The 16,943-nt window shown below is 63.1% G+C and overlaps 1 protein-coding gene across 1 annotated transcript; it reads left to right on the top strand.

Annotated features, from left to right (window-relative positions):
• Positions 1-19: 19 nt before the first annotated feature.
• On the top strand, positions 20-3,087 carry EXOSC4 (exosome component 4; the record flags this gene model as incomplete). Its single annotated transcript, XM_061364327.1, has 2 exons — positions 20-232; positions 2,734-3,087. Coding segments are annotated over 2 exons (567 nt in total), but the record flags the coding sequence as incomplete, so codon positions are not given.
• Positions 3,088-16,943: the final 13,856 nt, after the last annotated feature.

Genomic DNA, 16,943 nt, shown 5'->3' on the forward strand with positions numbered 1-16,943 from the left:
TCCCGGTTCCGGTTCCGGTTGGCAGGTGCGGGGCCCCCGCGGGAGGGCGCTCCCGGAGCGCGCTCTCCTCCGCTGCCGCTTCAGCCTCGCTGCCTTCAGCTCCGCGGAGCGGCGGCGGCGGCCGGGCGGGGACCGGGGCAGCGCGGAGCTGGGGCTGCGCCTGCAGCAGAGCCTCGAGGCCGCCGTCCTCACGCAGCTCTTCCCCCGCTCCCAGATCGACGTCTACGTGCAGGTAACGGGGGGATGGGGTGGGGGGGACATGGGGGGGGGGGCATGGGGGGAGATGGGGGGACATGGGGGCATGGGGGGAGATGGGGGGGGATGGGGGGGGAGATGGGGGCACATGGGGAGGGATGTGGGGGAGCATGGGGGCAGATGGGGGGATGTAGGGGGGGATGGGGGGACATGGGGTGGACATGGGGGCACATGGGGAGGGATGTAGGGAGATGTGGGGGGACATGGGGTGGACATGGACAGATGTGGGGATGTGGGGTGGACATGGGGGAGATGGGGATGGATGGGGGCATGGGAGATGGGGGGGGGGGATGCAGGGGGCATGGGATGGACATGGGGGCACATGGGGAGGGATGTGGGGAGATGTGGGCATGGGGGGAGATGGGGGCATGGGGTGGACATGGGGGGATGTGGGGTGGACATGGAGGAACATGGGGAGGGATGTGGGGAGATGTGGGGTGGACATGGGGAAGGATGTGGGGGGTCATGGGGGGAGATGGGGGGCATGGGGTGGACATGGGGAGGGATGTGGGGAGATGTGGGGGGACATGGGGTGGACATGGGGAGATGTGGGGTTGACATGGGGGGGACATGGGAGGGACATAGAGAGGGATGCAGGGGGTTAACGGTGCTCAGACACTGGGGAGGACATGAGGGGCCACTGGGGCCATGGGGAGGGACATTGGGGAAGGACATGGGGATACTGGGGGGACATCGGGGGTGACAGTGCAGGGATGTGGCAGGGGGTGTTTGGAGCATTGGGGGGGCATTGGGACGTAGGGGAGGGAAATGGGGGGATGTTGGGGTCATGGGGGCACTGGGGGGGAGCACTGGGGGATGGTGCTGGGACGCGGTGAGGCTGACGGCACGGTGCTGGTGCCACACTGCGAGCTGCACTGTGCTGTGTGCCTGTGGCCCTGGACCCATGGCCCTGTAGCCCTGTTCTGTGTGCCTGTGGCCCTGTATCCCTGTATCTGTGTCCCTGTATCCCTGCTCTGTGTCCCTGTATCCCTGTCCCTGTATCCTTGTATCCCTGTTCCGTGTCCCTGTATCCCTGTTCTGTGTCCCTGTATCCCTGTATCCCTGTATGCATGCCCCTGTATCTGTGTCCCTGTATCCCTGTTCTGTGTCCCTGTATCCCTGTATCCCTGTGTCCCTGTATCCCTGTTCTGTGTCCCTGTATCCCTGCTCTGTGTCCCTGTATCCCTGCTCTGTGTCCCTGTATCCCTGTTCTGTGTCCCTGTATCCCTGTATCCCTGTATGCATGCCCCTGTATCTGTGTCCCTGTATCCCTGTTCTGTGTCCCTGTATCCCTGTATCCCTGTGTCCCTGTATCCCTGTTCTGTGTCCCTGTATCCCTGCTCTGTGTCCCTGTATCCCTGCTCTGTGTCCCTGTAGCCCTGCTCTGTGTGCCTGTGTCCCTGTATTCCTGTATCCCTGTATCTGTGTCCCTGTATCCCTGTTCTGTGTCCCTGTATCCCTGTCTCCATATCCCTGTATCCCTGTCCCATGTCCCCACGCTGACCTCCTGCAGGTGCTGCAGGCGGATGGAGGTCACTGCTGTGCCGGCACCACAGCGTGTCCCTGTATCCCCATATCCCTATACCCTTATATCCCTGTATCCCCATATCCCCATATCCCCATGCTGATATCCCTGTTCCCCCTCAGGTGCTGCAGGCTGACGGAGGTCACTGCTGTGCCGGCACCACAGCGTGTCCCTGTATCCCCATATCCCTGTATCCCCATATCCCTATATCCCTGTATCCCCATATCCCCATGCTGATATCCCTGTATCCCTGTATCCCCCCAGGTGCTGCAGGCGGACGGGGGTCACTGCTGCGCCGGCACCACAGCGTGTCCCTGTATCCCCATATCCCTATATCCCTATATCCCCATATCCCCATCAGCATGGTGATGTCTGTATCCTCTCAGGTGCTGCAGGCGGACGGAGGTCACTGCTGCGCCGGCACCACAGCGTGTCCCTGTATCCCCATATCCCCATATCCCTGTATCCCCATGCTGATATCCCTATATCCCTGCAGGTGCTGCAGGCGGACGGGGGTCACTGCTGCGCCGGCACCACAGCCTGTCCCTATATCCCCATATCCCCATGCTGATATCCCTATATCCCTATATCCCCTATATCCCCCCCCAGGTGCTGCAGGCAGATGGAGGTCACTGCTGCGCCGGCACCACAGCCTGTCCCTGTATCCCTATATCCCTGTATCCCCATGCTGATATCCCTGTATCCCTATATCCCCGCAGGTGCTGCAGGCGGACGGGGGTCACTGCTGCGCCGGCACCACAGCGTGTCCCTGTATCCCTATATCCCTATATCCCCATGCTGATATCCCTATATCCCTGTATCCCCCCAGGTGCTGCAGGTGGACGGAGGTCACTGCTGCGCCGGCACCACGGCGTGTCCCTGTATCCCTATGCCCTTATATCCCCATATCCCCATATCCCCATCACCATGGTGATGTCTGTATCCCCCCCCAGGTGCTGCAGGCAGACGGAGGTCACAGCTGCGCCGGCACCACGGCGGCGGCTCTGGCGGTGCTGGACGCGGGGATCCCGCTGCGGGACCTGGTGTGCTCGGGCTCGGCGGCGCTGGCGGAGGCCACGGCCCTGGCGGACCCCAGCGGGGCCGAGGAGGCGGCGGCGGGGCCGGGGCTGGCGCTGGGGCTGCTGCCGGCCTCGGGGCTCCTGGCGCTGCTGCAGCTCAGCTCCCCCCTGCCCCGCGAGCGCCTGGAGCCGCTGCTGGAGGCGGCCACCGCCGGGTGCCGGGCGCTGCACCGGGCCCTGCAGCGGGAGCTGCGCCAGCGCCTGCGGGAGGCGCACGGGGATGCGTGAGCCGGGGGGGGGGGGGCGGGGGGAGGGGGGGGTGGGGTGTGCCAGGGGACGGGGGTGTGCCAGGGGACGTGGGCCATGTGCCCCATAGCATGTGCCATGTGATGCATGGCATGGGCCATGTGCTGGGGACATGTCCCATGTGCTGTATGGCATGGGCCATGTGCCAGGGGACGTGGGCCATGTGCTCCATAGCATGTGCCATGTGATGCATGGCATGGGCCATGTGCTGGGGACATGTCCCATGTGCTGTATGGCATGGGCCATGTGCCAGGGGACGTGGGCCATGTGCTCCATAGCATGTGCCATGTGATGCATGGCATGGGCCATGTGCTGGGGACATGTCCCATGTGCTGTATGGCATGGGCCATGTGCCAGGGGACGTGGGCCATGTGCTCCATAGCATGTGCCATGTGATGCATGGCATGGGCCATGTGCTGGGGCACGTGTGCCATGTGCTGTATGGCATGGTACATGTGCTCCATGGCATGTGCCATGTGCTGGGTTACGTGTCCCATGTGCTTTATGACATGGGCCATGTGCTCCATAGCATGGTACATGTGATGCATGGCATGGTACATGTGCTGTATGGCATGGGCCATGTGCTGGGTGGCATGGGTCACATGCCAGGGACATGTGCCATGTGATGGGGGATGTGTGCCATGTGCTGTGTTGCATGTGCCATGTGATGGGGACGTGGGCCATGTGATGTGTGTCATCACCATGTGCTGTATGGCAGGGGCCAGGCCATGGCCAGAGCACGGGGTCAATAAAGGACTGGGGCCAGGGTCTGTGTGCTGGTGATGGGGACATGAACTGGGGTACACGGCCCATGTGCTGGGGGACGTGTGCCATGTGCTGGGGCATGTCTGACTCATGGTGGGGAACATGTGCCATGTGCTGTATGGCAGGGGCCAGGCCATGGCTGGAGGACAGGGTCAATAAAGGACTGGGGCCAGGGGCTGTGTGCTGGTGATGGGGACATGAACTGGGGTACACGGCCCATGTGCTGGGGGACGTGTGCCATGTGCTGGGGCATGTCTGCCTCATGGTGGGGAACATGTGCCATGTGCTGTATGGCATGGGCCATGTACTGGGTTACGTGTCCCATGTGCTGTATGGCAGGGGCCATGTGCTGAGGGACGTGTGCCATGTACTGGGTTACGTGTCCCATGTGCTGTATGGCAGGGGCCAGGCCATGGCCGGAGCATGGGGTCAATAAAGGACTGGGGCCAGGGGCTGTGTCCTGTGTGCTGGTGATGGGGACAGGAACTGGGGTACGTGTGCCATGTGCTGGGTTACGTGTGCCATGTGCTGGGATACATGTGCCATGCACTGGGTTATGTGTCCCATGTGCTGTATGGCAGGGGCCAGGCCATGGCCGGAGCACGGGGTCAATAAAGGACTGGGGCCAGGGTCCGTGCCCTGTGTGCTGGTGATGGGGACAGGAACTGGGGTGCGTGTGCCAGGGGCTGGGGTACGTGTGCCGTGTGCTGGGACATGTCTGCCTCATGGTGGGGAACATGTGCCATGTGCTATATGGTGTGTGCCATGTGCTGGGGGACGTGTCCCATGTGCTGTATGGCAGGGGCCATGCACTGGGGGACGTGTGCCATGTGCTGTATGGCAGGGGCCATGCACTGGGGGACGTGTGCCATGTGCTGTATGGCAGGGGCCATGCACTGGGGGACGTGTGCCATGTGCTGTAGGGCATGGGCCATGTCCTGGGTTACGTGTCCCATGTACTGTATGGCATGGGCCAGGCCATGGCTGGAGCATGGGGTCAATAAAGGACTGGGGCCAGGGTCTGTGTGCTGGTGATGGGGACATGAACTGGGATGCGTGTGCCACGTGCTGTATGGCATGGGCCATGTGCTGAGGGACGTGTGCCATGTGTTGGGGTACATGTACCATGCACTGTATGGCATGGGTCATGTGCTGGGGTGTGTGCCACGTGCTGCGTGGCATGGGCCATGTGCTGGGGGACATGTGCCATGTGCTGGGGACGTGGGCCATGTGATGGGGACGTGGGCCATGTGATGTGTGTCATCTCCCATGTGCTGTATGGCAGGGGCCATGTGCTGGGGTACGTGTCCCATGTGCTGTATGGCAGGGGCCAGGCCATGGCCGGAGCACGGGGTCAATAAAGGACTGGGGCCTGGGTCCGTGCCTTGTGTGCTGGTGATGGGGACAGGAACTGGGTTACGTGTCCCATGTGCTGTATGGCAGGGGCCATGTCCTGGGGTACGTGTGTCATGTACTGGGTTGCGTGTCCCATGTGCTGTATGGCAGGGGCCAGGCCATGGCTGGAGCACGGGGTCAATAAAGGACTGGGGCCAGGGTCCGTGTCCTGTGTGCTGGTGATGGGGACAGGAACTGGGGCGCGTGTGCCAGGGGCTGCGTGGCATGGGCCACGTGCTGGGGTACGTGTGCCATGCACTGGGTTACGTGTGCCATGTGCTGTATGGCAGGGGCCATGTGCTGTGTGCCATGTCCCATGTGCTGTATGGCAGGGGCCAGGCCATGGCTGGAGCACAGGGTCAGTGAAGGACTGGGGCCAGGGTCCGTGTCCTGTGTGCTGGTGATGGGGACAGGAACTGGAGTGCGTGTGCCAGGGACTGGAGCGGGACCTGCAGCAGTGGCTGTGGCAGGGCCATAGCGGCACCCGACATGGGACGTGTGCCAGGGCCATGTGTTATGTACTGTGCTGTGTGCCACATGTGTGTTATGTACTGTGCCATGTGCCACATGTGTGTTATGTCCTGTGCCGTGTGCCACACATGTTATGTGCTGTGTGCCACCCATGTGTTATGTACTGTACTGTGTGCCACACGTGTGTGACCCTGTGCCACGTGCCACCCGTGTGTGCCATGCCCCCTGTGCCACACGCAGTGCCGCGTGTCGTGTGTTCCGTGCCACTCTCCGGCCCCGTGCTCTGTGTCCTGGGCTACCAGGGCTATGGGGCTGGGAGGGGGGTCCTGCCCTGGGGACTGCTCCCTGCCTGCACCCTGCCTGCATCACATCCTGCCTGCATCCTGCCTGCTCTTAACCCTGCCTTACTGCATCCTGCCTGCACCCTGCCTGCTGTTAACCCTGCCTGCATCCTGCCCACTGTTAACCCTGCTTTACTGCTCCCTGCCTGCATCACATCCTGCCTGCATCCTGCCTGCTCTTAACCCTGCCTGCATCCTGCCTGCATCACATCCTGCCTGCTCCCTGCCTGCATCGCATCCTGCCTGCATCCTGCCTGCACCCTGCCTGCTCTTAACCCTGCCTGCATCCTGCCCACTGTTAACCCTGCTTTACTGCTCCCTGCCTGCATCACATCCTGCCTGCATCCTGCCTGCTCTTAACCCTGCCTTACTGCATCCTGCCTGCACCCTGCCTGCTGTTAACCCTGCCTGCATCCTGCCCACTGTTAACCCTGACTGCTCCCTGCCTGCATCCTGCCCACTGTTAACCCAGCTTTACTGCTCCCTGCCTGCATCGCATCCTGCCTGCATCCTGCCTGCTCTTAACCCTGCCTGCATCCTGCCCACTGTTAACCCTGCATTACTGCTCCCTGCCTGCATCGCATCCTGCCTGCATCCTGCCTGCTGTTAGCCCTGCTTTACAGCACCCTGCCTGCATCACACCCTGCCTGCATCCTGCTCACTGTTAACCCTGCCTTACTGCTCCCTGCCCACTGTTACCCCTTTTTGCTGTTAACCCCGTCTGCTCCCTGCCTGCATCGCATCCTGCCTGCTCCCTGCCCGCTGTTACCCTGCCTGCACCTTGCCTGTCCTGCTGTTCACTCTGTGCCTGCTCCCTGCCTGCATTGCAGATGCAGAGTCTGCATGGCGTCCTGCCTGTGCCTTCCTCACATCCTGCCTGCGCTGCACCATCCCCATGCTGCACCTGCCTGCACTGCACCCTGCCTGCACTGCACCCTGCCTGTGCTCCATCCTGCCTGCATCACCCTCCTTGTGCTCCATCCTGCCTGCACCACATCCTGCCTGTGCTCCATCCTGCCTGCATCACCCTCCTTGTGCTCCATCCTGCTTGCACCACATCCTGCCTGCACTGCACCTTCCCCATGCTGCAGCTGCCTGCGCTGCACCCTGCCTGCACCACATCCTACCCGTGCCCCATCCTGCCTGCATCACCTCCTGCCTGCGCTGCCCATGCAGCCGGTACAGGCAGGGGCGCACCCATGGGTCGAGCTGGCAGCGGTGCTGGTGCCCGGGACTGGCGCTTGGTGGGACCCTGCCTATGAGGGTTAAGGGGTGCAGGCAGCTGCCTGGTGGGGGGGGGACATCACATGTCACATCACATGTCACATCACACATCGCACATCATGTCACATGTCACATCAAATGTCACATCACACATCACATGTCACATCACATGTCACATCACACATCACATCGCACATCATGTCACACGTCACATCACACATCACGTCACATGTCACATCACATGTCACATCACATCACATGTCATGTCACATCACATGTCACATCACATTACATGTCACATTACATGTCACGTCACATCACACATCACATCACACGTCACACCTCACATCCCATCACACGTCCCATCACATGTTACATCATGTCACATGCCACACGTCACATGTCACGCATGTGCTCTGTACATGCACACGCTTGTCCCCCATGCCCATGCCGTGACCCCTGCACTGTTCCCCCCTCTGCTGCTGGGGGTCCCAGGTGCCCCGAGGCTTCCTCCCGGTGCCATCGGGCGCTGCCAGGGCCGGGCCGGGTCGGTGCCGGGGGTCCCGGTGCCATTGGGTGCTGCCAGCGCAGGGTCGGTGTCGGTGCCAGGGGTCCCGGTGCCATCGGGCGCTGCCAGGGCCGGGCCGGATCAGTGCCGGTGCCGGGGGTCCCGGTGCCATCGGGCGCTGCCAGCGCAGGGCCGGTGCTGGTCCCGGTGCCGGTGCCGGTGCCGGGGGTCCCGGTGCCATCGGGCGCTGCCAGTGCCGGTGCCGGTGCCGGTGCCGGTCCCGGGGTTCCCGGTGCCGCTGGAGCCGCTCTCGGCCCCGGCCCGGGGGGAGCGAGGCGCGGGCGAGGCCCCGGCCCCGGCCCCGGACTTTGTCCCCCGGCTCAAAGGGGCCCTTGTGTGGGTCCAGCCCCGGCGCGTGACTGCGGGGAGCGGGGCCGCGCACCGGGCACTGGGAGGTAACGGGAGGCAAGGGGGGGGTACTGGGGGTACTGGGGGGTGATGGGGGGGACTGGGAGGTGATGGAAGGTACCAGGAGCTGCACTGGGGTGTACTGGGAGGCACTGAGAGGTAATGGGGGTTACTGGGAGGTAATGGGAGCTGCACTGGGAGGCAGTGGCCACATTGGGAGGTACTGGGAGGCACTGGGAACTGCACTGGGGCGTACTGGGAGGCACTGGGAGCTGTACTGGGGCATAATGGGAGCTGCACTGGGAGGCAGTGGCCACACTGGGAGGTAATGGGAGGCACTGGGAACTGCACTGGGGCGTACTGGGAGGTAATGGGAGCTGTGCTGGGGCGTACTGGGAGGCACTGAGAGGTAATGGGGGTTACTGGGAGGTAATGGAAGCTGCACTGGGAGGCAGTGGCCACATTGGGAGGTAATGGGAGGCACTGGGAACTGCACTGGAGCGTACTGGGAGGTACTGGGAGCTGTACTGGGGCATAATGGGAGCTGCACTGGGAGGCAGTGGCCACATTGGGAGGTAATGGGAGGCACTGGGAACTGCACTGGAGCGTACTGGGAGGTACTGGGAGCTGTACTGGGGCATAATGGGAGCTGCACTGGGAGGCAGTGGCCACATTGGGAGGTAATGGGAGGCACTGGGAACTGCACTGGAGCGTACTGGGAGGTACTGGGAGCTGTACTGGGGCGTAATGGGAGCTGCACTGGGAGGCAGTGGCCACATGGGAGGTAATGGGAGCTGCACTGGGAACTGCACTGGGGCGTACTGGAAGGTAATGGGAGCTGCACTGGGGCGTACTGGGAGCTGCACTGGGAGGCAGTGGCCACATTGGGAGGTAATGGGAGGCACTGGGAACTGCACTGGAGCGTACTGGGAGGTACTGGGAGCTGTACTGGGGCATAATGGGAGCTGCACTGGGAGGCAGTGGCCACATTGGGAGGTAATGGGAGGCACTGGGAACTGCACTGGGGCGTACTGGGAGGTACTGGGAGCTGTACTGGGGCATAATGGGAGCTGCACTGGGAGGCAGTGGCCACATTGGGAGGTAATGGGAGGCACTGGGAACTGCACTGGAGCGTACTGGAAGGTAATGGGAGCTGTGCTGGGGCGTACTGGGAGGCACTGAGTGGTAATGTGGGTTACTGGGACGTAATGGGAGCCGCACTGGGAGGCAGTGGCCACATTGGGAGGTACTGGGAGGCACTGGGAACTGCACTGGGGCGTACTGGGTGGTAATGGGAGCTGCACTGGGGTGTACTGGGAGGCACTGAGAGGTAATGGGGGTTACTGGGAGGTAATGGGAGCTGCACTGGGAGATGGCATGGGAGGTACTGGGAGGCACTGGGAACTGCACTGGGGCATACTGGGAGGCAATGGGAGCTTCACTGGGAGGCAGTGGCCACATTGGGAGGCAATGGGAGCTTCACTGGGAGGCAGTGGCCACATTGGGAGGTAATGGGAGGCACTGAGAACTGCACTGGGGCGTACTGGGAGGCACTGGGAGCTGCACTGGGGCATACTGGGAGGCATGAGGCCATTACATGTGTGTGCAGGCTCATGTGTGTGCTGTCACGCGTGTTAATGACGGGGCTGGATGGGCACACGCGTGTTCCTGCACACACAGACACTGTTACTGGTCCCAGTGCTGTTACTGGTCCCAGTGCTGTTACTGGTCACGGCACCCTTGCTGGTCCCCAGCATTGTTACTGGTCCTGGAGCCGCTACTAATCCCTGGCATTGTTACTGGTCCTGGCACCGTTCCTGGTCCTGGCACCGTTACTGGTCCCAGCACTGTTACTGGTCCCAGCACTGTTACTGGTCCCAGCACTGTTACTGGTCCCGGCACCGTTACTGGTCCCTGCACTGTTACTGGTCCCGGCACTGTTACTGGTCCCAGCACTGTTACTGGTCCCGGCACTGTTACTGGTCCCTGCACCGTTACTGGTCCCTGCACTGTTACTGGTCCCGGCACTGTTACTGGTCCCGGCACCGTTACTGGTCCCGGCACTGTTACTGGTCCCGGCACCGTTACTGGTCCCTGCACTGTTACTGGTCCCAGCACTGTTACTGGTCCTGGCACTGTTACTAATCCTTGGCACTGTTACTGGTCCCCAGCATTGTTACTGGTCCTGGCACTGCTACTAATCCTTGGCACCGTTACTGGTCCCGGCACCGTTACTGGTCCCGGCACTGTTACTGGTCCCGGCACCGTTACTGGTCCCGGCACCGTTACTGGTCCCGGCACCGTTACTGGTCCTGGCACCGTTACTGGTCCCGGCACCGTTACTGGTCCCGGCACCGTTACTGGTCCCAGCACTGTTACTGGTCCCGGCACCGTTACTGGTCCCAGCACTGTTACTGGTCCCGGCACCGTTACTGGTCCAGGCACCGTTACTGGTCCCTGCGCCGTTACTGGTCCCAGCACCGTTACTGGTCCTGGCACCGTTCCTGGTCCCGGCACCGTTACTGGTCCCAGCACTGTTCCAGTTCCCGGCACCACCCCCAGTTCCCGGCGCCGTCTCCAGCTCCTGGCACCAGTTTGGGTTCCTGGCACCGTTTCGTGTTCCCAGTTCCAGCTCCTGCCGTGGCTCCCGCTGCCGGCTCCAGTCCCCGTTCCCAGCAGACTGGGAGCAACCGGTCAAGCACAGCTGGCACCAGTAGCCACCAGTACCACCATCATGTAGGGGGCTATGGAGGGGTATGGGGGGCTATGGGGGCTATGGAGGGGTATGGGGGCTATGAGGGACTGTGGTGAGCTATAGAGGGCTGCGGGGCTGCACTGTTAACCCGCACTGGGGGCACTGGGGGCACTGGGCGCACTGGGGGCACTGGGCGCACTGGGGGCACTGGGGGCACTGGGGGCACTGGGGGCACTGGGGGCACTGGGCGCACTGGGGGCACTGGGCGCACTGGGGGCACTGGGGGCACTGGTCACACTGGTCACACTGGTCACGGGTACCCCTGGTGACCGGGTGTCCTTACTGAGGTTGACCCCTTCCCCACCGGGGGCTCCGGGTGTCCTGGGAGCGGTTGAACCCCAGTAACCCTCGGTGGGATGGGTGCTGGGTGCGTGGTGGGTGCCGGGTACTGGATGCGGTGGGTGCTGGGTGCTGGGTGCGGTGGGTGCCCTGCTGGGTGCTGTGTGCGTGATGGATGCGGTGGGTGCTGTGTGCTGGGTGCTGTGTGCGGTGCAGGATATGGTGGGTGCTGGATGCGGTGGGTGCCGGGTGCGTGATGGGTGCTGGGTGCTGGGTGCGGTGGGTGCCCTGCTGGGTGCTGTGTGCGTGATGGATGCGGTGGGTGCTGTGTGCTGGGTGCTGTGTGCGGTGCAGGATGCGGTGGGTGCTGGATGCGGTGTGGATGCGGTGGGTGCTGGGTGCTGGGTGCTGTCTGCGGTGCAGGGTGCCGTGGGTGCTGTGTGTGCGGTGGGTACTGGGTGCAGTGCAGGGTGCTGTGGGTCCTGTGTGTGCGGTGGGTGTCGGGTGCTGTGTGCAGTGCAGGATGCGATGGGTGCCGGGTGCTGTGGATGCGGTGGGTGCAGGATGCGGTGGGTGCTGTGGGTGCTGTGTGCGGTGCAGGGTGCTGTAGATGCGGTGGATGCTGTAGCACTGCAGTGCACTGGGGGCACGTGGGGTGCACGGGTCGCTGTGGATCGCAGTGGTCACGGATGCTGTGGGTGCTGGGAGCAGTGCAGGGTGCCGTGGGTGCTGTGGATGCGGTGGATGCAACGGGTGCTGGGTGCAGGATGCAGTGGGTGCTGGGTGCAGTGCAGGGTGCGGTGGGTGCTGGGTGCTGTGGATGCGGTGGGTGCAGGATGCGGTGGGTGCTGGGTGCGGTGGGTGCTGGGTGCAGTGCAGGGTGCCGTGGGTGCTGGGTGCTGTGGGTGCTGTGTGCGGTGCCGGGTGCTGTAGATGCGGTGGATGCTGTGGATGCAGTGCAGGATGCAGTGGGTGCTGTGTGTGCTGTGGATGCAGTGCAGGATGCAGTGGGTGCTGTGTGTGCTGTGGATGCGGTGCAGGATGCGGTGGGTGCTGGGTGCTGTGGGTGCTGTGTGTGCTGCCGGGTGCTGTGGATGCGGTGGGTGCCGTGGATGCAGTGCAGGATGCGGTGGGTGCTGTGTGTGCTGTGGATGCAGTGGGTGCTGTGTGCGGTGCCGGGTGCCGTAGGTGCTGTGTGTGCGGTGGGTGCTGTGGATACAGTGCAGGATGCGGTGGGTGCTGTGTGCGGTGCAGGGTGCTGTGGGTGCTGGGTGCTGTAGATGCGGTGGATGCTGTAGATGCAGTGCAGGATGCAGTGGGTGCTGTGTGTGCAGTGGATGCTGTGGATGCAGTGTGGGTGCTGTGTGTGCGGTGGGTGCCGGGTTCCGTGCGCGGTGCCGGGTCCCGCGGGTCCCGCTCTCGCCGTTAACCCCTCCATCACCGCAGCGCTCCCAGAGGGGGCGGGCCGGGCCCTAGCCCCGCCCCCAGCCCCGCCTCTCCGTTAACCCCGCCCCTCGCTCAGCCCCGCCCCACACTGCGGAAGCGGAGCCGCTGCTGGTACCGGTACGGGCGGGGCGGGATCGGGTCCATTCACACACACACCCCGGTTCAGGGTCCATCGCGTCCCCGTTCAGGGTCCGTTCTCCCCCATCCCCGGGTTCGGGTCCGTTCTCCCCCCTCCCCGGGTTCGGGTCCATTCCCCCCTCCCCCCCTCCCGGTTCGGGTCCGTTCCCCTCCCCCCCCATCCCCGGTTCGGTTCCGTTCCCCCCTCCCCCATCCCCGGGTTCGGGTCCACTCTCCCCCCTCCCCCCATTCCCGGTTCGGTTCGTTCCCCCCTCCCCCATCCCCGGTTCGGGTCCGTCCTGGGTTCGGCTCCCATCCCCCAGGTTCCCCTTCCTGTCCCCCTCGTTCCCGGGGCACCCCCCATCCCATCCCATCCCCCTCGTGGGCGGGGAGGGAAGGGAGGGGCAGGGGGGTTGCCGCAGAGCCGATGGGGGCACGCGTGGGGTGAGCGCGGGCTCTGGGGGTGCGGGCTCGGGGCCGTGGGGTGCAGCGGGGGCGGCTGCGGGGTGAGCGGGGGGCGCTATGGGGTGAACGGGGTGCGCTAGGGGGGCGCTATGGGGTGAGTGCCCCTGACTGCGGTGTGGGGCGGGTGTGGGGGTGTCCGTGGGGTGCGGGGCATGCGGGTACCGGTGACTCAGGCTTGGCACAGGCACAGGCACAGGCACAGGCACAGGCACGTGCTGGGCTGCCCGCACCGCCCCCCCCAGACCCACATCACCCCCACACCCACACCGCCCACACCCTCCACATCTAGACCCACGCCTCCACCCCCACCCCACATCACCCCCCACAGCCCCACACCTGCCCCACACCGCCCCACATCACCCCCACACCGCCCCACACCCGCCCCACATCCCCCCCCCTAGACCCACACCCGCCCCCCACCCACCCCACATCACCCCCCACAGCCCCACACCTGCCCCACACCGCCCCACATCACCCCCACACCGCCCCCTACCCACCCCACATCACCCCCCCCCCACCCGCCCCACACCGCCCCCCACTGCCCCCCACCGCCCCACCGACCCCCATAGACCCACACAGACCCACACCCGCCCCACATCACCCCCGCACCGCCCCCGTGCTTGCGGTGCCAGCTGGTGCCTTGTGGGTGCCGTGGGGACCCCTTGTGAGTTACGGTTGGGTGCCCTGCAGGGTGCCGTAGGGTGCCAGGGGTTACCATAGGGTGCCACGCGGTGCCATGGGTTACCATAGGGTGCCAGGGGATTGCCATAGGGTGCCACGCGGTGCCACTGGTTAGCACTGGGTGCCGTAGGGTGCCAGGGGATTGCCATAGGGTGCCGTGGATTGCCATAGGGTGCCACGCGGTGCCATGGAATGGCATGGGGTACCATGCAGTGCCATAGGGTGCCGTGTGATGTTGTAGGGTGCTGTATAGTGCTATAGAGCTCCATGCGGTGCCATAGGGTTCTATATGGTGCTATATGGTGCCATAGGGTGCTCTATGGCTCCATGCGGTGCCATAGGGTTCTATATGGTGCTATATGGTTCCATGCGGTGCCATAGGGTTCTATATGGTGCTGTATGGTGCCATAGGGTGCTCTATGGCTCCATGTGGTGCCCCAGGGTTTTATACGGTTCCATGTGGTGCCATAGGGTGCCATAGGGTGCCATAGGGTTCTATATGGTGCTCTATGGAGCTATGCGGTGCCATAGGGTGCCATAGGGTGCTCTATACGGTTCCATGTGGTGCCATAGGATGCCATAGGGTGCCATAAGGTTCTATGCGGTTCCATAGGGCTCTATAGGAGCCATAGAGTTCCATAGGGTTCCATAGTGCTCTATATGGTTCCATAGTGCTCTATAGGGTTCCATAGGGTGCTCTATACGGTACCACAGGGCTCTATAGGGTTCCATAGGGCTCTATAGGGTACCATAGAGTTCTATAGGGTTCCATAGGGCTCTATAGGGTACCATAGGGCTCTATAGAGTTCCATAGGGTTCTCTATAGGGTTCCATAGGGTTCTATAGGGTTCCATAGGGTGTTCTATACGGTACCACAGGGCTCTATAGGGTTCCATAGGGCTCTATAGGGTACCATAGAGTTCTATAGGGTTCCATAGGGCTCTATAGGGTACCATAGGGCTCTATAGAGTTCCATAGGGTTCTCTATAGGGTTCCATAGGGTTCTATAGGGTTCCATAGGGTACCATAGGGTTCCATAGGACTCTATAGGGTTCCATAGGTCTCTATAGGTCTCTATAGGTTTCCATAGGGTTCCATAGGGCTCTATAGGGTACCATAGTGTTCTATAGGTCTCTATAGGGTTCCATAGGGTTCCATAGGGTTCCATAGGTCTCTATAGGTCTCTATAGGGTTCCATAGGGTTCCATAGGTCTCTATAGGGTTCCATAGGGTTCCATAGGGTTCTATAGGGTTCCATAGGACTCTATAGGGTTCCATAGGTCTCTATAGGTCTCTATAGGGTTCCATAGGGTTCCATAGGTCTCTATAGGTCTCTATAGGGTTCCATAGGGTTCCATAGGTCTCCATAGGGTTCCATAGGGTTCCATAGGGCTCTGTGCGGTTCCGTGCGGCTCCGTTCGGTGCCGTTCGCCGCTGACGCCGCTCTCCCCCCGCAGGACCCGCGCTGGGGCCGGTGCCGGAGCGGCCGCCAGGGGGCGCTGATGGACGCCGCCGAGAGAGCCGTGACCCGCATCGCAGGTGGGGGCGGGGGCGGGGGAGGGGCGGGCGGGGGGGGGGGGAAGGGGCCGTGGGGCGGGGGAGGGCGATGCTGTGGGGCAGCCATGGGGCGATGCTGTGGGTCCCCATGTGTAGGTGATGCTGTGGGGCGATGCTGTGGGGCAGCTGTGGGGCGATGCTGTGGGTCCCCATGTGTAGGTGATGCTGTGGGGTGATGCCATGGGGTGATGCTGTGGGTCTGCCATGATGCTAGGTGGTCCCGCATGTGTGGGTCGATGCTGTGGGGCAGCCATGGGGCGATGCTGTGGGTCCCCATGTGTAGGTGATGCTGTGGGTCGATGCTGTGGGGCAGCCATGGGGTGATGCTGTGGGTCCCCATGTGTAGGTGATGCTGTGGGTCGATGCTGTGGGGCAGCCATGGGGTGATGCTGTGGGTCCCCATGTGTAGGTGATGCTGTGGGGTCGATGCTGTGGGGCAGCCATGGGGTGATGCTGTGGGTCCCCATGTGTAGGTGATGCTGTGGGGCAGCCATGGGGTGATGCTGTGGGTCCCCATGTGTAGGTGATGCTGTGGGTCGATGCTGTGGTAAGCAGCCATGGGGCGATGCGTGTGGGTCCCCTATGTGTAGGTGATGCTGTGGGGTGATGCTGTGGGGCAGTCGTGGGGTGATGCTGTGGGTCCCCATGTGTAGGTGATGCTGTGGGCTCGATGTTATGGGGCAGCTGTGGGGTGATGCTGTGGGTCCCCATGTGTAGGTGATGCTGTGGGGCAGCCATGGGGCGATGCTGTGGGTCCCCATGTGTAGGTGATGCTGTGGGGTCGATGCTGTGGGGCAGCCATGGGGCGATGCTGTGGGTCCCCATGTGTAGGTGATGCTGTGGGGTCGATGCTGTGGGGCAGCTGTGGGGCGATGCTGTGGGTCCCCATGTGTAGGTGTGATGCTGTGGGGCAGCCATGGGGCAAAGCCGTGGGTCCCCATGTGTAGGCGATGCTGTGGGGCAGCCATGGGGCAGTGCCGCTGTGGGTCCCCAGTGTGTAGGTGATGCTGTGGGGCGATGCTGTGGGGCAGCCATGGGGCGATGCTGTGGGTCCCCATGTGTAGGTGATGCTGTGGGGCGATGCTGTGGGGCAGCCATGGGGCGATGCTGTGGGTCCCCATGTGTAGGTGATGCTGTGGGGCGATGCTGTGGGGCAGCCATGGGGTGATGCTGTGGGTCCCCATGTGGAGGTGATGCTGTGGGGCAGCCATGGGGCAATGCTGTGGGTCCCCATGTGTAGGCGATGCTGTGGGCTCGATGTTATGGGGCAGCTGTGGGGCGATGCTGTGGGTCCCCATGTGTAGGCGATGCTGTGGGGCAGCCATGGGGTGATGCTGTGGGTCCCCATGTGTGGGTGATGCTGTGGGGCAGCCGTGGGGCGATGCTGTTGGTCCCCATGTGTAGGTGATGCTGTGGGGCAGCCATG

Source organism: Neopsephotus bourkii, unplaced genomic scaffold (genome assembly GCF_033783945.1).
Source record: "Neopsephotus bourkii isolate Nb327-2 ecotype Australia unplaced genomic scaffold, CSIRO-AGI_Nbou_v1 NB_1227, whole genome shotgun sequence".
Lineage (NCBI taxonomy): Eukaryota > Metazoa > Chordata > Aves > Psittaciformes > Psittacidae > Neopsephotus > Neopsephotus bourkii.